The sequence below is a fragment of the Polypterus senegalus genome, chromosome 9, assembly GCF_016835505.1.
Source record: "Polypterus senegalus isolate Bchr_013 chromosome 9, ASM1683550v1, whole genome shotgun sequence".
Taxonomy (NCBI): domain Eukaryota; kingdom Metazoa; phylum Chordata; class Cladistia; order Polypteriformes; family Polypteridae; genus Polypterus; species Polypterus senegalus.
In genome coordinates, this window is record NC_053162.1 from 8,385,069 (window position 1) to 8,407,630 (window position 22,562).

Genomic DNA, 22,562 nt, shown 5'->3' on the forward strand with positions numbered 1-22,562 from the left:
AAAAAGAATGAAAACTAGGAATGCTCAAGTCAAGTGTAGTCACGGCATGTTATCAAGCAGTGCTCCGTTACTGGTATTATATAAAAGTAGACACACAAGTTAAAAACATAAAACAAGGATTTGAATGGGTTATGAGGAAAACAAATGTAAAATCATTTGAAAATTATTTAATACACGCTAAATAAAAATTCTGTAAAAGTGAAATCATTTGAAAATATTCAATTAATAGAGACAACAGAGAAATAATATTATTATTTAATATAGGCAATTTGAAAAAAAAGTTGGCCGTGGCAAGTAGTAAGAACACACTTTGTTGACGCTGTATATTGCAATGCTGATCCAGAACTGCACAGCAGCGCGGCTGGAGAGCAAAACGGTTAAGAGTGTCGCCGTCCTCAGCCAAGCAGAGCAAATGAACAAGCTGCAAACAGGCAGCAAACACTCATTTTCTTGCTACATTTGGGTTATTTTCATCAAGAGAATGTGAGAAAAGAAAGTATAATTACTTCGAAAGTTACAACTAAGTACCGTAAGAAGGTAGTAAAAATATACACTCACCTAAAGGATTATTAGGAACACCTGTTCAATTTCTCATTAATGCAATTATCTAATCAACCAATCACATGGCAGTTGCTTCAATGCATTTAGGGGTGTGGTCCTGGTCAAGACAATCTCCTGAACTCCAAACTGAATGTCAGAATGGGAAGGAAAGGTGATTTAATCAATTTTGAGCGTGGCATGGTTGTTGGTGCCAGACGGGCCGGTCTGAGTATTTCATAATCTGCTCAGTTACTGGGATTTTCACGCACAACCATTTCTAGGGTTTACAAAGAATGGTGTGAAAAGGGAAAAACATCCAGTATGCGGCAGTCCTGTGGGAGAAAATGCCTTGTTGATGCTAGAGGTCAGAGGAGAATGGGCCAACTGATTCAAGCTGATGGAAGAGCAACTTTGACTGAAATAACCACTCGTTACAACCGAGGTATGCAGCAAAGCATTTGTGAAGCCACAACACGCACAACCTTGAGGCGGATGGGCTACAACAGCAGAAGACCCCACCGGGTACCACTCATCTCCACTACAAATAGGAAAAAGAGGCTACAATTTGCACGAGCTCACCAAAATTGGACAGTTGAAGATTGGAAAAATGTCGCCTGGTCTGATGAGTCTCGATTTCTGTTGAGACATTCAAATGGTCGAGTCAGAATTTGGCATAAACAGAATGAGAACATGGATCCATCATGCCTTGTTACCACTGTGCAGGCTGCTGGTGGTGGTGTAATGGTGTGGGGGACGTTTTCTTGGCACACTTTAGGCCCCTTAGTGCCAATTGGGCATTGTTTAAATGCCACGGGCTACCTGAGCATTGTTTCTGACCATGTCCATCCCTTCATGACCAGCATGTACCCATCCTCTGATGGCTACTTCCAGTAGGATAATGCACCATGTCACAAAGCTCAAATCATTTCAAATTGGTTTCTTGAACATGACAATGAGTTCACTGTACTAAAATGGCCCCCACAGTCACCAGATCTCAACCCAATAGAGCACCTTTGGGATGTGGTGGAACGGGAGCTTCGTGCCCTGGATGTGCATCCCACAAATCTCCATCAACTGCAAGATGCTATCGTATCAATATGGGCCAACATTTCTAAAGAATGCTTTCAGCACCTTGTTGAATCAATGCCACGTAGAATTAAGGCAGTTCTGAAGGCGAAAGGGGGTCAAACACTGTATTAGTATGGTGGTCCTAATAATCCTTTAGGTAAGTGTATTTTTATTGCGAAATTTGAAAATGAAAGGTATTATCAAATATGGGACATGTCCCGTATATAAGGGACGTCTGGCAACCCCAGTCATAGAGAAAAGTTATGCAAATAAAGTTTTTTGCATTCTGTATATATATATATATATATATAAACTATTCAACATAAATGACCTCAATCAGTCCTCACAAGTAAACCCTCTAATGTTACACTATGAAAGTGATGTATGCAGGTGAGATAGGGCATCCTCTCGATGCACAAACGAACTTTGACATATGCAGTAAATGTTAATCAAACAAGTAAAAAAATAACATTATTAACAAAAACATACAATAGTTAAGACAGTAGACATGTGATTTGAGATCAGTTAACTAAGATTACGTTCATATGGTGGCTACTGTTAAGTAAATACGGAACATGAAATTTATGAGCTTCATCTAAAAATATCACTTTCTTCTGTTATACCTGCATTGTTATCACTCTTTAATTTAATGTTGTTCTTTATCAGTATGCTGCTGCTGGAGTATGGGAATTTCCCCTTGGGATTAATAAAGTATCTATCTATCTAATACTGTATGTCATAAAACTGAAGCACATGCCCACAGCAGAGCTGTCTTTCTTTTGTACATGCGCCTATTTCAAAACTGTCCTTTTCACACTAAGTGTAGTAGCACACCATTTTCAAGTACTGTTCCAGTTGTTCAATAATAACTACAGGGGATGTTCAAAAAGTTTCCGCACTTTTTTATTTTACTCTATTTATTAAGAATTTCAAAAACAACTTGCACCACTTAGTCACCTTCATTTGCGATTCAATTTTCCCAGCATCGTAGAAACTTTTTAATGCCCAATACTACTCCTCCCGCCTTCATTGTTTCCAACAAAAATATACAAGTGCGGAAACTTTGTGAACGTCCCTTGTATTCAGCTCACACAGTTATGTTTGGTAAACAAACCAAATAATTTGAGAAAACGCAGTGCTACATAACCACAATTATTCTTGATCCTCCGTATTTTTTCCCCCCAGAAAAAAAAAATTCTGCCCATTTTAAAAACAAAATCACAGTGCAGCCAAAGGTTGTTTATGGATATGTTTAACTTATTTGAAAGTTTTCAGTAAGAAACGCAACTAACTAACTGGAAATTGAAACAAAGGAGCTAAAATCAGTCCCCCCAATTTGGAACAAAGCAAACAAAGTAAGTGTGAAAACGCCTTAGGGCTTGTTTATACTTCACGCTCAGAACGCGTACGCATCATGGCTGCCATGCGTTCCCAGCGTTCATTTGACGCATCCTCTGAGCAGGTCCTCAGAAATTAACGCGACGCATGCGCGAGTTGCAGTACCAGCAAAAAGTCGGGGGGCGCAGTGTGATAAAGTCGGAATATGACGTCAGAGTCTCTGCTTACTATCTACTGTACATGCAACAGAAAGCCGCTATGCGGATCCTACCAGATCGATGTGCGTGCTTCGATATTTGATGAATGGTTCGATGTGGTGAAGCAAAATGCCGACCTCCAAATGCGTTTGTGGTGCTTTTATATTCAACCGTTGCATATTCCCAATCGTAATGACACGATACATTTTAAAAGTCGCACATACCATCTGTTGTGCCATCTCTTTTTTTTTTCTGGGGCTTCCTCCTGACCAGACAGCAGCGGCAAACAGCAATAGATCACCACACAGAACACATTACATTTATGAAATTCCAAATCTCTGCACGTTTAGAATCCTTAGATTTATACTTGGTATCACTTTCATGATGAAATGCATGAAAGTATTTCTGTTACATTTTACAGATAAATCGTTAATTTCATTAAATAATGAATACTGTTAATAATTACACACATGGGGTGACACGGTGGCGGAGCGGTAGCACTGCTGTCATATACACACAGTGGGATGCAAAAGTTTGGGCAACCTTGTTAATAGTCATTATTTTCCTGTATAAATCGTTGGTTGTTACGATAAAAATTGTCAGTTAAATATATCATATAGGAGACGCACACAGTGATATTTGAGAAGTGAAATGAAGTTTATTGGATTTACAGAAAGTGTGCAATAATTGTTCAAACAAAATCAGGCAGGTGCATAAATTTGGGCACCACAAAAAAGAAATGAAATCAATATTTAGTAGATCCGCCTTTTGCAGAAATTCCAGCCTCTAAACGCTTCCTGTAGGTTCCAATGAGAGTCTGGATTGTGGTTGAAGGTATTTTTGACCATTCCTCTTTACAAAACATCTCTAGTTCATTCAGGTTTGATGGCTTCCGAGCATGGACAGCTCTCTTTAACTCACACCACAGATTTTCAATTATATTCCGGTCTGGGGACTGAGATGGCCATTCCAGAACGTTGTACTTGTTCCTCTGCATGAATGCCTTAGTGGATTTTGAGCAGTGTTTCGGGTCGTTGTCTTGTTGAAAGATCCAGCCCGGCGCAGCTTCAGCTTTGTCACTGATTCCTGGACATTGGTCTCCAGAATCTGCTGATACTGAGTGGAATCCATGCATCCCTCAACTTTGACAAGATTCCCAGTCCCTGCACTGGCCACACAGCCCCACAGCATGATGGAACCACCACCATATTTTACTGTAGGTAGCAGGTGTTTTTCTTGGAATGCTGTGTTCTTTTTCCTCCATGCATAACGCCCTTGTTATGCCCAAATAACTCATTTTAGTTTCATCAGTCCACAGCACCTTATTCCAAAATGAAGCTGGCTTGTCCAAATGTGCTTGAGCAGACCTCAGAGCTCTGTCTGTGCTTCCTCTGCATCACTCTCGCATACAGCATCTCCTTGTGTAAAGTCGCGAATGGTTGAACGATGCACAGTGACTCCATCTGCTGCAAGATGATGTTGTAGGTCTTTGGTGCTGGTCTGTGGGTTGACTCTGACTGTTCTCACCATTCGCTTCTGTCTATCCAAAATCTTTCTTGGTCTGCCACTTGAGCCTTAACTTGAACTGAGCCTGTGGTCTTCCATTTCCTCAATATGTTCCTAACTGTGGAAACAGACAGCTTAAATCTCTGGGACAGCTTTCTGTATCCTTCCCCTAAACCATGATGGTGAACAATCTTTGTCTTCAGGTCATTTGAGAGTTGTTTTGTGACCCCCATGTTGCTACTCTTCAGAGAAACTTACAATTGACCCCCTTAAATACTCTCATTTCTCATTATAGGATTCACCTGTGTATGTAGGTCAGGGGTCACTGAGCTTACCAAGCCAATTGAGTTCCAATAATTAGTTCTAAAAGTTTTGGAATCAATAAAATGACAACGGTGCCCAAATTTATGCGCACCTGCCTGATTTTGTTTGAACAATTATTGCACACTTTCTGTAAATCCAATAAACTTCATTTCACTTCTCAAATATCACTGTGTGTGTCTCCTATATGATATATTTAACTGACATTTTTATCGTAACAACCAACGATTTATACAGGAAAATAATGACTATTAACAAGGTTGCCCAAACTTTTGCATCCCACTGTGTGTGTGTGTGTATATATACACATACATACATACATACATACATATTATATATACATATATATATACACATATACATCTATACATATATATATATATATATATATATATATATATATATATATATACACACACACACACACACATACATATATACATATATATATGTGTATATATATATATAGTGGAACCTCGAAATACAAGTTTAATTCGTTCCAGAACTGAGCTTGTATAGCGAATTTCTCGGATCTAGAACAAACTTCCCCATTGAAAATAATGGAAATCCAGTTAATCCGTTCCGCACCCCCAAAAATATCAACATAAAAATCAATTTTCCTAACAAATAACACTGATAAATAAATAATATACACAAGTGGAACCTCAGTTTGCAAGTAACTTGGTTTACGAGTGTTTTGCAAGACGAGCTAAATTTTTTTTATTAATTTTGACTTGATAAAACGAGCGATGTCTTGCAATACAAGTAGTATGGATACACTTTGTCTGCTGAGCGTCATGTGAGCATAACTGAGCTATTAGTTCTTCTCTCTCGTGCACATCTCTCTCTCCTTATCTCTCTCATTCGCGCACGCGCTCTCTCTCTCTCTCCTCTTGAGGGCAATCGTCTCCTATTCTCCGTCTGCATGTCCACGATATTTTTGGATACGCTTATACAGCGAACTGCTACAGCTAAATAATGAAATCACAAGCGCACAAACGCGTAGATCCTCACGCTACGGGAGAACAAGGAACACTGAGTTAACTGAAGGGCTGGCAGCGTCAGCTTGGATGAATCCCCGAGTCGAGGCGGATCGGGAAACGCGTCACGCATAACCACAGCCTGGCCCGGGGCTCGTTACGTGAGCCAATGCTTGTATTTAGATCCGAATTTTTCGTTTATACTTTCCTCTTATCTTGAATTTCTTGTATACAGAGGTGATCGTATCTAGAGGTTCCACTGTGTATGTATGTATGTATATAGATAGATAGATAGATACATTTTTTAATATTTTTTAAAAACTACGCTTATATTCAGTTAAAAAGCATACTAAAAAGTAAAAAATAAGTCTCTCGTACATCACTCGTAAAATAAGATTTTTGAATGTTGATTTTATTTTAAAAGTGATGTATGACAGACTTATTTTTTAGTACACTTTTTAACTTAATATAAGCGTGGTTTTTAAAAAGTATTTATATATATTTATTATTTTCAATTTTTTAGTCTTGGGTTTGTTTTAGTATAATTTTGTAATAAATATTTTAACAATTCCTTTAATATTTCTGTTACTAGCTCCATCTATTGGTGAAATCTTTATTCTTCAAATGAAAATTTAATTTCTTAATTAACATGGATTTATTGAGCAATTAGTGAAACTAATTAATTTGTGTATTGTCATCGGAAGTGAGTAAGTGCGCAAAATTTCAAGTCATTCGGACAATAGGAAGTGGGTTAAATATCGATTATAAGGTTTATACCAGACAACAAACAGGTGAAGTTAAAAGAAGCGTTGTAATAATAAAATAATATTAATAATAAACTGCAAACTAAAAAATATAGATCTGGGAAGCAGTGCAAAGTAAAATAAAAGTGGAAGGGAACCAGTTTTGATAAGTATTTGATTTTAAGTAAAAGGGCTTCAGTAAACAAACAAAGAGTATTTTATTCTAGCGTTTTAGACTGTTCTTTATGTTTTTGTTGAAAGAGAGAAGCCTGAACTTTAAAAGCGGGGCTTTTCTAATGGGCCATTACATTTACAAATGACAATAAAGGAAATGTTACTGAAGATACCTGTGAAATCTAAACTACAATGCTTAGCACATTCATTGGAAATGGATTTTACACGCATGACAACAGCAATAACGTTACCTTTTGTAGCTCTTTCTTGACTTGCACGCTCAGGCCAGTTTCGTCCAGTTGTTGAGATAACGTTGACAGCAATCGGGCGAACATCGGATTCTGTGCAAGGTCATCTTCATTCAAATCACAAAACGGAAAAGATGACAATACTGTAGGAACAAAGAATACACCTCTGTTAATAAACATCACTGGAGCCGTAACGATTCTTAAGCATCAGCGATTCGGGGTTACGTGTTTTGTAACATGCAAGCTTGAATAGATGAAATGTTGATGAACTTTACTATAATACTGCTTCGAAAACACAGCCAGCTCAAACTCTAAAACACACTGTACGTCAATTGATCATTTAAGGAAGCCCCTAAGAAATGATCAGCTGCACACAAAATCACCGCAAGTCCGAGGAGAGCTTTATCGGCTAATTTCTACATTTCGTAAACACTACCTAAGCCTTACAACTGTCTTTTTAGTTAATAATGCTTAACAGCATGTAACATTCAACAGAGCATTCCCCCACCTTGGTCTTCAACGGACTCGTCCACCGAGAGCGGAGGAGCCGAAGCGGGGTGAGGACACATGGCCATCCTCGGAGCGCCTTCATCGGACCTCGCACAGTCCGTGTGGTCCCGCCAGCGGCGGCTCGGTACTCCTGTCAGTTGAAGTAGTCGACAGCTGTAATGACTACTTAACTCCCTTTTTTCTTTATTTAACTTTACCGTAAACGACAATTAGATCGCCCTTCCTATTTCTTAGTTGCCTTAGTTAACTATTTCGTCTTTAGAGTTCGAGGCGCGAGTTTTCTAAAGCCCCGCGTCGCGTGTGACACCCTGGACTGTACCAACAGAGCACCAGAGTGGGGAAGCGAAATTCAGCAGCGCACCTCGCTGTAACAACAGCAATAATAATAAGTGACCATGCAGCGTAAAAGGCACGATAATTGAAGTAGACAAACTATGCAACCAAAACGGAAGATTTTAATTTAGGTGCGTTTTCGGAGTGAAGATTTGGTCAAGTCCTTGGAAAGTAAGTAAACAGGGTTTCATGTCGGTGTTTATTAAATTAAAAAAGACGGTAATTATACATTAAGACACTCGATGCATTATAAGTAAATAGACTAAAACAAAGCAGATAACTGCGATTAGTCAAAACTGTCCTTAATCGCTAATGTGTGTTTAGGAAACTGAAAGATTAGAACTGCTTTTTTTGGTGACGTAATTATCACGCGACAGTCAATTTCTTTTCGCGTCAATTTTTATTAAACGCAGCACTTTCCAAGGATTTGCAACTAAATGTAAATATAAACCATATCAGGACCAAAGGTCTTACAATTTTGTACACATAGAATAAAAAGAAAACATAAGGATAAAATATTGAACAGCAAAAGTACTTAAATCTGTTGTTTTCTTTAGGCTCTTCAATTTCATTACTTATTGTTTAGTTTGTCAAGATCGCAAACTTTCTAGTGTAGTAGAATAAGTAAATAAATAGCTGCCTGTAAGTGACGGCACCCTAATCGATATTTCTAGAGGGCGGGTTGGAGTCTGTAGCTACTAGTATAATTACCGGTATTTATGTACTAATTATGATAATAATGCTGCATTGTATTTATATAGCGCCTTTACCTTGCTCATAGAGAAAGAGAGAGAGGGGTTAGGAGCTATGGAGGAATATTTCGGACAAAATTAAATACATACATGCGCAAATAAATACAAGTACTGTGAAATGTGCGCATAAATAAATAAATGGGTCATGAAATATGTTTTTTGTTGCTTATTTATTTATTTAAAGTTTTCCTGCAAACCGTCAAGAAATACGACTTGAAATAAAACTGTCACTTTCACTCGTCAAAGTTGAGAGGGTGGGCTCTAACACGCCCTCTAGTTACTGATTGGTGAATCGATAGCACAAGAATTAATTAGAAAAATGCTTACTACTGCCGATGAAATGGATTCTGCCGAAGATATTACGTATTTCAGAGAGAACTGAAGATTTATCGGAAGAAATTACAATGTTGGCGCCCCTTTTAGAATCCGATATTGATTAAACTATTTTTGAAAATATCGAAGAACTGGTGGAACGGACTCTACTACACTCCAGTTCAGGTGACGCAGTTCCCTGCTCTGGACGTCCATCCTTTGACATTCCAGCTGAGTCAATAGAACACCTTCTGTTATGCGGTTTAAAAGTACGACAGATTGCAGATCTATATGGTGTATCGGAGAAGACGATCACAAGGCGAATGAGCCAGTTTGATATACGGTAAGCTGCAACGGCTGTATTAGTTTAGGTATTTTGACATGGAATGCCCAAAGCAGCGCCAACTAATACTTTGAACTGAGTATTTGACCCTTGTTTTACGAGTATAAAGTGAGGTGCATATTTGCAGCTACGTTTTCAAACAACTTTGCCACTGATCAGGGGCCTCAAGAAATGTTGCGTAAGAACTTTTCCACGTTCAAATCGCGATGTATAAAACCTACACTTGGTGTAAAGCCACGCACATTTCCGCGGTACCTCATACCTTGTCGTACGCAAGTTCTCCGCTCGGTTTTGCAGACTGGCGGCACCCAGCGTCAAAGCAGTGCTACTGTTCCTGTGTGGTTACTCTTATTTTCCTGACGCGGCTTTATAAATATACACTTAAACTAACCACATACAGTGAACCCTCGTTTATCGCAGTTAATCCGTTCCAGACTCTACCGTGATAAATGAATGTTCGCAAAGTAGGATTCTTTATTTATAAATCGAATATTTTCGCAGTTAGAGTATAGAAAACCTGTTTACGACCTTCTAAATACGTTTTTTAACATTATTAGAGCCCTCTAGACATTAAATAACACCATTTAGTCACCATTATGCTCGTATTACCCAATATATTAGACAAAATAAGAGAAAATAAGACATATTAGACGTTACAAATATATTATTACTAGGCTCACCTGCCTTTTAAGGCGACCGACTTTTATCCTCAATTTGTGTGCGCTCCATATGTACATCAGGCATGTAAGTGTAGGGAATGAGAACATCAAAGTGCCCATTCATAACATCTCCCGAAAACCTACGTTTTTTTTATCCCCTCGAGTGCCTGTCTAAAGTCGTACAATGTCAGCCCAAATCTGTACCGCTAAAGACGGAGTTTCATGCACTAAATAAGCGATAGATGAGAATAAGCAAGCACCATCTCCCCTGATATTTACTACGCGGTGAGGCATTTGTACTCCATCAACATTAATTATTTCCAGAGACATAATTTTGTCTATTTTTCCAGTGCATCGCGCACAAAAGCAAGGGAATGATGGGAGCACCAGAACTCTGCTCAAATCGCGTCGCTTCGTACCGCAAGCCGCAAGTAGTAAGTCTGTGATAAGCGGAATACAGTGATCCCTCGGTATATCGCGCTTCGACTTTCGCGGCTTCACTCCATCGCGGATTTTAAATGTAAGCATATCTAAATATATATCACAGATTTTTCGCTGGTTCGCGGATTTCTGCGGACAATGGGTCATTTAATTTATGCTACACGCTTCCTCAGTTTGATTGCCCAGTTGATTTCATACAAGGGACGCTATTGGCAGATGGCTGAGAAGCTACCCAATCAGAGCACGTATTACATATTAAATAAAACTCCTCAATAATATATGATGTGCTTCCCGAGCGGTGCTTGATTGTTTGCTTTTCTCTCTCTCTCACCCTCTCTGACATTCTCTGCGCCTGACGGAGGGGGTGTGAGCAGAGGGGCTGTTTGCACAGAGGATATGGACGCTCCTCTACAAAATGCCGCTTTATCGCGGTGCTTCTGCATACTTAAAAGCACGTATTGATTTTTTGATTGCTTGCTTTTATCTCGCTCTCTCTCTGACATTCTCTGCTCCTGACGGCGCTCCTTTGAAGAGAAGATATGTTTGCATTCTTTTAATTGTGAGAAAGAACTGTCTCTGTCTTGTCATGGAGCACAGTTTAAACTTTTGACTAAAGGGTGTTATTTCATGTCTAGAGGGCTCTAGTAATGTTAACAGTGTGGGAGAGTTTATAAGGGCTTAAAGTATATAAAAATAACCATACAAACATGGTTTCTACTTCGCGGATTTTCATCTATCGCGGGGGATTCTGGAACGCAACCCCCGCGATCGAGGAGGGATTACTGTACCGCTACGCTTTGCACTCACGGGACGGAAGGACAATCCCGACCGCTTTTATATAGTAGATTATTGTACTGTACATTTAATTGCACACAACCACTAACCTATGAAGGCACGACCTCAGTAGGAGAGTCTTCAGGTGGTGCAGTATCTTCAGGTGGTGCGTCGTTGTCTTCTTCCGCTGAAGGAGTACTAGGAGTAGGCAGTGGGTGTCTGGGTGTGCGGCTGAAGAACATCTTGATAGGCAGTTGCTGGCGCTGTCTTTTCATATGCGTGAGGAGGCTTTTGTAGGGTATTGCCATCTTTAATCATATCCAAGAGTTTCACCTTCTCCTGGATAGTAAGCATCTTCCTCCGGCACTTAGTTTTATTGTCAGAAGGCTTAGAAAAAGCAGCACGTTTAGGAGCCATCGTGGGGCTTAGATAAAAGTTCTCAGAAAGCGCATGCGTAGTGACGTAAGCGTGTGTGAGAAAAAATCGCGAAAGTTGAAGCGTGATATAGCGAGGGATCACTGTATTGTTTATTAGTGTAATGCATCTGATTGTAATTAACTTGTAACAGTATAATTGTCCAGGGAATAGCCATAATATTCCAAATCCCATAACTGCTTTAGCGTTGTTACTCTCACTGCACCATCTTCTTCTTCTTTCAGCTGCTCCCGTTAGGGGCTGCCACAGCGGACCATCTTTTTCCATATTACTCTCACTGCACCACTCGGAGTATTTATATGTGTGGTATATTGTGAATTAAGGTTTTAAATAAAGTTGTCATGAACCAGATAACCAATGAATTAATAGAGGGGCGTGGTTATAACGGAGAGTAATGGAGACAGGCGTCTTTGGAAAAGTTCTGTTTTGTGTGCGCTAATAAATAAGGTGACCATCCATCCCTGTTTTCCGGGGACAGTCCCCTTTTTCGGACAACTGTCCCCACTCAGAAACATGTCCCCGTTTTGTCCCCGGTTTCAGCTGGTTCACTTTTTTGAATGTATCTCATCACCACGATAATTTAAACTCGGCGCGCGTGCATGGTGTTTTGATGGAGGTCATGCTTTACCACATCCTGCAACTTTGTTGAGAAATCACGTGATAAGCTTTCGCTTTGTACTCTTTAGTGTTTAGAGTCCCTACTCGTGATCTGTATGTAGATTTTACGCTCCTCTAGCCCCCCCATGTCCAATTCTGGTCCCCTTGTAATAAAATAAACGCCTTTTCTGAGTTAACCATCTGCCTTACATTGAATCATCTGACATCTACATGGTGTCAGAAGTGGGATAGAGTTCGTCCTGTAGAAAACTTCGCAAACTTTTCAAGCTGAACCACAGCGAGAGCTGCCAGTTGTGAGATAAAGAGACCCGGAGAACTTATGACAGGCAACAGGGCCGGCGGTAAGTTGCTTCATTTGTTTTTAAGTCCACACCAGTGAAATGGACCAGTTTAAGCCTCCGCCGCCGCTAGTCCTAACCGGCAATGTTTGTGAAAACTGACGTAGATGGGAACAGAAATATAGGTTGTACATGACCGCGGTGGAAATAAACAAGAAGACTACAGAAGTGCAAATCGCCATTTTGTTGCATACATTAGGAGAGGAAGCGCTGGAAGTTTACAATACACTTGAAATAGCCAAGGCAGATCCAGAAAGGATTACAGTAGATGCAGTTTTGGAATCTTTAAAAAACTATTGAACACCCAAGAAAAATTTGGTATTTCAAAAGACATCAGTTTTGGACTTACGATATGCAAGAGCCTCTGCAAATAGACCGATTTGTTACACAACTCCGGCAATGGAGCAAAAACTGTGAATTTGGCCCTACAGAGAATGATATGATAAGGGAGAAAATTGTCTTCAGTGTTAAAGACAAGCATGTAAAAGAAAAACTTCTCGGAGAGCCTGGTCTGACTTTAGAAAAAGCCATTGACACTTGCAGAGCTTCAGAGATAGCCAGAGAGCAAATGAATACAATGACAAAAGTGAAATTAGAAAATGAAGTGCACATGCTCACCCGGGCACCAAAAAGCACAGACACATAGCAAACAGAAAACTGTTCAGAATGTGGTAAGGAATCAGCATAGAGACAAAAATGATAAACTGGTTTCTTACAAAAGAGATAAACGTGACACAAAATCATGCAACAGGTGTGGGAAAGAGCATCGTCCCAAAACATGTCCGGCATATGGCTTGAAGTGCAGAAACGGTGGCAAAATGAACCATTATGCTAAAATGTGCAGGTCTAAAGCTGAACAGTCTCCTCAGACGTTTGATACGCTGTTTGTTGGAATCTTATAGTGTTCCCAGTTGAATGTGCTACAGACAGCTGAAAATGGAGCTTGGCAGGAGATCTTGTCAGTTCAAGGGGTTCCAGTAAAATTTAAACTGGACACTGGTGCAGATGCCAATGTGATGTCAGTAATACAATTTCAAAGACTTCCAGGGGATATATTTTTTGAACCTACCAAAACAAAGCTGATTGCATATGGTGGAGCCAGGATCAATCCTGCTGGGTGTACCTACCTGAGATGCAGTACTGCTAGCATAGAAGCAGAATTAAAGTTCTTCATCACTAAACAGCCTTTTGCATCAATCTTAGGGAGAGAAGCATGTGAACAATTGAACCAAGTACAAGTGCACTCACCAGCAGCCATACAAGAGTTAGTGAGCATGTATCCTGATGTATTTCAAGGTCTGGGTGAATTCCCCAGTGAACATCACATTCATATTGATCCAGAGGTGACACCAATTCTACACGGTTGTCAGAAAATTCCATTCGCTATTATGGACAAACTGAAAGAAACACTACGTCATCTAGAACAGCAAAATGTTATCACACCAGTAACAGAACCGACAAAATGGGTTAGCAGTCTGGTGAGTACAGAAAAGAAAAATGGCAAACACCGAATATGTCTAGATCCACGTGAGTTGAACAAGGCTATCAAAAGGCAACATTACTCCATACCAACTCCCAATGAAGTCCATAGCAAACTGGCTGGAAAAAAAATTATTCACCATTCTGGATGAAAAGGATGGATATTGGCAAATCAAGTTGGATAGAGAGTCGTCAATGCTCTGCACTTTCAACACACCTTGGGGACGGTACAGATTCAAACGTCTCCCGTTTGGAATCAAATCTGCAAGTGAGGTCTTCCAACAGAATAATAATAATAATAATAATACATTTTATTTGAAAAGCCTTTCAAAAAACTCAAGGTCACTGTACAATCAGATAAAAATTAAAAATTCAGTAACAATTACAGTGAATAAGCAATTTTGAACAGATGAGTTTTAAGAGTAACCTGAAATTGGTGAAGGGTAGTCACGTTCCTAAGGTAGGCAGGTAATGAGTTCCATAAGGAGGGTGCCGATCTGTTAAATGCCCGGTATCCCATCGTGACAAGACGTGCTGGTGGATTATTTAAGCTGATGGAAGAAGAAGATCTGAGCATGCGAGAGGGTTTAGTGACTTGTAGGAGCTGTGAGAGATATGTAGGGGCAAGTTTATGAATAGCCTTATATGTAAGGACTAAAATTTTATAGTTGACCCTAAACTTTATTGGCAGCCAATGAAGCTGCTGAATAACAGGTGTAATGTGATCAGAGTAGGGTGTTTTAGTAATTATACGAGCAGCCGAATTCTGAACAAGTTGAAAATTATGTAGTAACGTTTGGGGCAGACCAAAGAGAAGTGAGTTGCAATAGTCCAGTCAGGAGGTGACCAAACTGTTGACTAAAATTGCAGTAGAGTGATTTGACAAAGATGGACGCAAGCGATTAATGTTACGCAGGTGGAAGTAAGCTGCTCGGGTAACAGAACTAATGTGAGACTGAAAAGACAACGTGCTGTCCAGAATCACACCAAGGCTTTTTATCTGATCTGTACAGGTAACAGATGTGTTGTCTATTAATACTGAGATCTTTGATGCCTTCGCAATTGCAGATTTCGTGATTTCATAAGAAGCACCTCAGTTTTATTAGAGTTCAACTGCAAGAAGTTAGAAGAAAACCAAGACTTGATCTCAGCAAGGCAGTCAGTAAGTGAGGATGGTGGAAGCGATGCAGATGGTGAAGTTGAGATATATAACTGGGTATCATCTGCGTAACAATGAAAGTTTATCTTCCATTTATGAAAAATGACACCCAAAGGAAGCAGATAAATGATAAACAGCAAGGGGCCAAGGACAGAACCCTGAGGAACCCCAGAGACTACGGGAGTGGGAGTGGAGGTACATGTGTCCAGCTGAATGAATTGAGTTCTGTCAGTAAGATACGACTTAAACCAAGTTAACGGAATGTGAGAAATACCGAGTGCAGATAACCTGTTTAGTAAGGTGGAGTGACAGACAGTGTCGAATGCAGCACTGAGGTCAAGAAGAACAAGGATTGTGATTAGGCCTGAGTCTGCAGCCACTAAGAGATCATTAGTGATCTTAATTAGTGCCGTGTCTGTGCTGTGAAAACGTCGAAAGCCTGGCTGGAATGGTTCGTATAAACTATTAGCAGATAAATGCTGATGTAGTTGAGAAGCCACAGTTTTTTCAAGAACCTTTGAAATAAAAGGAAGATTAGAAATTGGTCAAAGATTATTAAAGTCAGTAGGGTCAGCCCCAGGTTTTTTCAGTAATGGGTGAATCACTGCAGTTTTCATAGACTGGTGAACAATTCTGGTGGAAAGTGACGAGTGAATAATTGAAACAACGAGAGGCGCTAGCGAGGGAAGGCAGGCTTTAACCAGAACAGTGGGAATTGGATCCAGGTGACAGGTCGAAGGCTTAGAGCTATTGATGAGATCCATGATTTCTGAGGTGGAGGGAAGCTCAAACATAGAAAATGAATGAGTAGGAGGAGGAAAATCATCAATGGTGGAGTCAATAGCAGCAGAGCCTAAATTATAATGTATTGCCTGGATTTTATCATTAAAGAAGGTCATTAAGGTGTTACAGAATTCGTTAGAAAGGCAGTGCAAGGAAAGAGAGTCTGGAGGACTTGTTAGCGATCTGAGCAGCGAAAAAAGTGTCCCAGAGTTCCCCTTGTTAGAAGAAATTAGGGCAGTAAAATAGGCAGCTTTAGCATGCCGTATGCTGTCCCTATAGTGATGCATATGGCTGAAATACATCTCTTATTGAACATTAAGACCTGTCTTCTTGTACAGCCGTTCTAACTGCCGACCTTTAGATTTTAAAATGCGCAGAGTTGGTGTAAACCATGGGGCAGTGTGTGTAAATGAAACTGATCGGGTTTTGAGTGGGGCTACCGAATTCAAAATGTCAAGAAGTCCTTCGTTATAAAAGTTAACTAAATCTGACGGAGAAATAGTTTGTAATGATTCCACAAATGCATTAATACCTAATTGAAAATTGTCCATGTTGAGATTTTTAAGATTCCTAAAAGTTATTACACGTTGAGGTTTGATGGTGTAGACAGTAAGAGTCATATTAAATGTAAGAAGAAAATGATCTGAAGAGGGAAATTCTTCTGCAGTACAATCATTCGGAGTGAGTCCTGTACAGCAAATCAAATCCAAAATATGTCCTTTGAAATGTGTCAGGGTTTCCATAAACTGCTGAAAGTCAAAGTTATCAAGGCAAGAAATAAAATCTCTGGTCGCCAAGGACTTACTGTTATCCAAATGAATGTTAAAATCACCCATTATTATTAGTTTGAAGATAACGAGGACAAATAAGATAAAAAAGCAGAAAAGTCATTCAGAAACTCTTTGTTGAATTTAGGGGAACGGTAAATAGTTGCAACAATGATGGGAATAGAGCCAGGTAGTTGACAGAGAAGAGACTCAAATGAACCATAGGAAGAAACTGTCAGCGGCGTAACTCGCATTGTCTCGCGGTAGTGTATTGCGAGATCTCCTCCACGACCAGAGTTGTGAGGTTGCGCCATGTAAACAAACCCAGGAGGTGTTGCTTCATTGAGCAAAGTAAAATCCCTGGGTTGCTGCCACGTCTCATTTCGAGAAAGAATGTCGATGTTACGATCCGTAAGAAGATCCTGAATGAGATGGGTCTTTCCTGTAAGGGAACGGATGTTAAGATGAGCAAAGTTGATGGTATCCTCGCTGAGATGAGCAGGAGCGCTAGCCACCGTAGCTAGGCTGGCTAACACACTCGGATCCGAGGCTCTGCCAGATGGCCTCAGCGGTGGATGAGAAGTGGACCAGTAAGAGGTTATTGGAGCTCGAGTATCCTGTTGAAAGTTCCGGTGGGAGCCTCTGTGGATATATCTCGTCCTGTGGCTGAAAAAAGATGTCCGGGAAGGTTAACAGGACGTCGAAGAAGATCCGCCGCTGAATATTGATACAGGCCCAAAACCGGCTGAATCATCGTCGACAGGAGGCAAAGGGCCAGAACAAGACAGGTAAGAGCCCTGCATGTCCAGTTTCCTTGCACTGATCGCGCCATCGTTAGAAGTTGTTAACCGCACCCAGCAATCCGATAAGATTTCAAATCGAATTCAATTTGGTCAAAAAGTTTAAAGCTTACTTGAAAAGTTCACAGAAAGTCCACAAAAGTTGTTATGAATTGTTCAAAAAATGCTTAAAAGAAGTTAATTAAAAAGTATTTAAGAATTTAACCTCTAAAAAAAAGGGTGGGGGGGAGGCAGCGGCGAGCAGTCACGCCAGCGTTCATCACGATCACAGAAGTACAGCAAAACATTTGGAGACATACCTGGTGTGCACATCATAGCAGATGACATGATTATTGCAGCTATAGATGAAAAGGAGCATGCAGAGATCCTTCACGAGGTGATGCAGAGAGCAAGACAAAAAAGTATGAAATTCAATGAAGAGAAGATACAATATAAGGTCGGAAAAGTTAAATATATGGGACACATAATGACAAGCAAGGGAGTACAGCCAGATAATGACAAAGTGAAAGCAGTTGTCGATATGCCAAACCCAGAAGATAAGAAGGCTTTTCAGTGCCTACTGGGCATGATTAAATATCTGGCACAATACATTCCCAATGAAGCAGCAATAACATCACCCTTGAGACAGTTGTTGAGGAAAGACGCACAATGGCTGTGGAGTCCTGAACATGATACAGCACTGGATAATCTCAAGAAATCACTGATGGAGGCACCAGTACTAAAATTCTTCGATCCAAAGCAATCAATAGTTCTTCAGGCTGATGCTTCAAAAGATGGACTTGGTGCATGTCTTTTGCAAGAGGGACAACCTGTTGCATATGCATCCAGAGCTCTGACACCATCAGAATGCAACTATGCACAGATCGAGAAGGAGTTGCTGGCTGTAGGTTTTGCTGCAAGGAAGTTTCATCAGTACATTTTCGGTGTCCCACTAGTTGTGCAATCAGATCATAAACCACTGGAAGCCATCTTCATAAAGCCCTTAGGACAGATGCCAGCACGTCTGCAAAGGATGCTTCTTCAAGTGCAACGCTATAATCTTCAAATAAAGTATACACCGGGAAAGGATATGCTCATAGCTGATGCCTTATCCCGAGCATATGATGTAGAAGAAGCTATTGAGGAACGCATGTGTGGAGATGAGAAAGTTGTTTATGCCATGGAAGCAACTGCAGCTATTGGGGAAGAGCTATATACACAGCTACAAAGTGCAAACTTAGAGGATGAAACATTCCAAAAATTGAGTACTATGCATAAGAATGGGTGGCTAATGCACAGAAAACATGCAGATTCAGCACTGCAAGTATACTGGCCAATCAGACACAGTATCAAGATCAGTAATCGCGTCTTTATGTTTGGTGACAGAATTATCATCCCTACCAGAATGAGGATGATGATGCTTGAAAAGTTACACATCGCTCATCAAGGTATTCAGCGAACCAAAGAACAAGCACGTAAGTACATGTACTGGCCTGGCATGTCCATACAGTAGATATAGAACAAATGATAGGAAAATGCAGTGCTTGTCAACAACATCTCCCAAGAAACCAACGAGAACCCCTAAAAAGTCATGACTTACCTGTATTGCTGGGTTCACCGACAAAAGCACGATAGACATATGCATCCTGACAAAAATGCGATGGACAAATGAGCGCCGACAAACCCGCTAACTGGTTTTTGACAAATGCGCACCGACCAAATCGCGAGAGAGGCCAAGAGAGTGGGATGCGTACGTGCGCATTATGTACACATTATGTGCTAGGTTATAACTGTTATAACTGCTGATGGCATGCCGCGAACAAATAACTCAGTCGAGGGTTGGCATAACGCGTCGTATACAAAGCGGAATCACCAGCAGTCAGGCAGCCAGCAAGTCTAAATACGCTCAACTATCAAGACGTCTTGCTGCAATTCTTCCTACATGTGCAGGGCGTGATCTTAAGGACTATCTGCGGGCTGTGCTGATGTCATGCCGCGTCTCATAATATTGACTTCTAAAATAAACATTATTATATATGCTTTAAACTAGTAATTCATATTTAATGAAACTTTCGCGATTTTGTCGCCGCGATTTTGACGCCGCGTTTTAATAGACACTATTTTGTCGGCACTCATATGTCTATCACACAAATGTCGGGTCACAGAATTGCTGTGGTACAAAGTTGGCGTAGACATATTTGAGCTACATTTCTTCTCACAGTGGACTATTTTTCTACACAGAAGTACAGCAGATTAGGGACAAAACAGCACAAACAGTGATTGCAAAACTGAAAGCTGTGTTTTCAAGGCATGGAATTCCTAAAGAAGTGATTAGTGACCACGTTCCTTTTGCAAGTGCTGCGGTACGGCACTTTGCCGAAGACTGGGATATAACATGGAAGTTCCCCAGTCAAATGGTATGGCGGAGAGAACAATAAAGACGATCAAACTGATACTTAAGAAGGCTCTACAAACGAACACAGATGCACATCTTGCATTACTCAGTCTGAGAAATACACCAATTACAGGATTAGGTTTCTCACCAGCAGAGTTATTGATGGGTTGTGCTCTCAGAAGCACCCTCCCTGTAACAAGTCCCATGCTGAAACCCAGATACACAAAGAAAATGAAGCAGAGACTAACACAGCAGCAACAAAAATGGAAAACTTATTATGATCAACACACAAAGTCACTTTCTGTCCTTGGTCCAGGAGCAAGGCTGGAAACCAGCAATAGTGGTACAAAAACGTCAAGAACCAAGGTCATGTGACATTGTGACTTCAACAGGCCAGCAGTATAGGCGCAACAGACGACACCTTAGGCCACACAATGGTGACACTTTTATAGTTGATGAGGATGAAGAAGACCACTGTAGTACAGAACAGGGGCCGACACAAGAAGATGCAGGTATACCACCTCCAGAAAGCCACCAAGGGGAAGACTAAATGGACAGTCAAGTTCGAGAAAGATCCACTAGAAGTGGCAGGGTTGTAAAAAATACCTGAAAGATTTAAAGATTTTGTAATGGGCAACAGTCAAATGTAAGATCTAGCAGGAGGCCAAGTACTCAAGACCTCGTAGTCTCAGGACTACATAAGCACACAGTACTCAGCAGTGAACTGATAATATGAAAACAAAAAATTTGTGTGCATGTGTACATAGTTGGTTATTTTCAAAAATGCAAAACAGTAAAAAAGAAAAGGAAGAGTGATTTTTGTTTGGAAAAAGGGGGATGAGGTATATTGTGAATTAAGGTTTTAAATAAAGTTGTCATAAACCAGATAACCAATGAATAAATAGAGGGAAGTGGTTATGACGGAGAGTAATGGAGACGGGCGTCTTTGGAAAAGTTCTGTTTTGTGTACGCTAATAAACTAAACGCTTTTCTGAGTTAACCATCTGCCTTACATTGAATTATTTACGGAAGCTTCCATAGCGAATAAAGAATACTACAATATGACTGTATCTGAGTGAGGAATCACAGCAGCAGCTCGGTATATAGCATCAAGCCCACGCTGCCTCAGCCACGGCAAAACGCTTCAAAGCCTTTCGTGTACGGACCTCGCGGTTCAGAAACAGTTTCATCCCAAGAATTATAAACTCACTCAATCAAGTGCTCCTTGTAGAACTGTCTGTACTTATAAGTACAATTACTTCACTGTAAACTTGCACTACAGTTATAATATCGCACAACCTGCGCCACTTTATAAAGCGAGTATTTACATATGATGACGGTATCATTTGTAAGATGAAATGCAGCAAAATACAGTGTTGATTATATTATACACATAAAACTTTAACTTCATTTAAATAATCTGTATTGTTAATAATTAAACATGTGAGGACACGGTGTCACAGCGCTAGCAAGTTCACGTATTGTTCCTGCCTCGCGCTGTATATTTGCTGAGGCTGGCGCGACACTGGAAGGATAGACGGATAGAATAATTAAACACGTACTATGAAGATATTTCAATGTTCCTTAAAAGTTTTGAAGTATCGTCGTTGTAAGCTTACAGATGGCTTAACGTCTATTACAGAGCTGATTGTGTGGCGATTGGGTATTTGGGGAAAGAAAAGTAAGAACAGGAATTGAAGGTTAGTATGTTTGAAAGAGACAGTACTGCTACAGTAAATTATTTCATCGAAGGTCACGCATGGCGCAGCAGCATCTTGCGTGAGACATGAACAATCACTGCGCCATCGTGTTCCCATGTTTAATAACGTGCTTTCATTCCAATCATCATGAAAATGATATCACGTATACATCTCACTATTTTAATTATTTAGAGAGCTGTAATATCACGAATGTAATGGATTCTGTGTCCTGTCGGAGGAAGAGAAAGAACGGAAGCACGTAGTGATTCACACACATAGAGCACATTGAAGATCAAATACAAAACAAAGCATTTAACGTGTTACTTTAGTTACGATGGGATTTGAGGAACTAGTAAATTAAATGATTTTATGGTGAAGTTTATGATGTTCTACTTTAATGACAAAATAAACTACGTGATTAAAGTGGAAATTTCAAGATTAAAGTTGACATTTCGTGCTTTTTTTCCCACTGTGTGCCTGTTTTTTTTGTCTGTACCCTAATAAGCTCAGACGGTGGGCTACAACTCACCTTTTCACGACGACTTTGATATCAGACTTCTTTTTTATTTTGGCACTGTGAAACTTTGTGAACTTGAGCTTTCGGGTTTCTCCAACACACTATGTCACTCGATCAACTTCCTTTTGTTGATTATACCACGGTTTAATTAAACAAATAGTATGTTTTTCCTTTGCCTCCACTTGGTATTCGCTGAAATTCTTATATTTTCCCCCGTGCTTTTCCCATTGTCTTTTCACAGAAGGCTGAGCTGAAGGTCAATGTATACTGATTTGCATATTCATAGAGGCGTAATTCTGGGAGGAGTTGGGGCGGGACAGAAGGCGCGTGCACGAGCGTTATTTTTCACACTG

At 40.2% G+C, this 22,562-nt stretch overlaps 1 protein-coding gene across 1 annotated transcript in view; it reads right to left on the minus strand.

The window, feature by feature from the left end:
* The window catches only part of haus4 (HAUS augmin-like complex, subunit 4), a 34,448-nt gene extending 26,081 nt beyond the window's left edge, over nucleotides 1–8,367 (minus strand). Inside the window, exons 1-2 of the mRNA XM_039762680.1 lie at nucleotides 7,624–8,367; nucleotides 7,119–7,258 (exon numbers count right to left, since the gene is read on the minus strand). Coding sequence (XP_039618614.1) covers nucleotides 7,119–7,258; nucleotides 7,624–7,690 — 207 coding nt within the window. The 5' untranslated portion in view covers nucleotides 7,691–8,367. The remainder of the gene's footprint in view (nucleotides 1–7,118; nucleotides 7,259–7,623) is intronic.
* Between the last annotated feature and the right edge of the window lie 14,195 nt (nucleotides 8,368–22,562).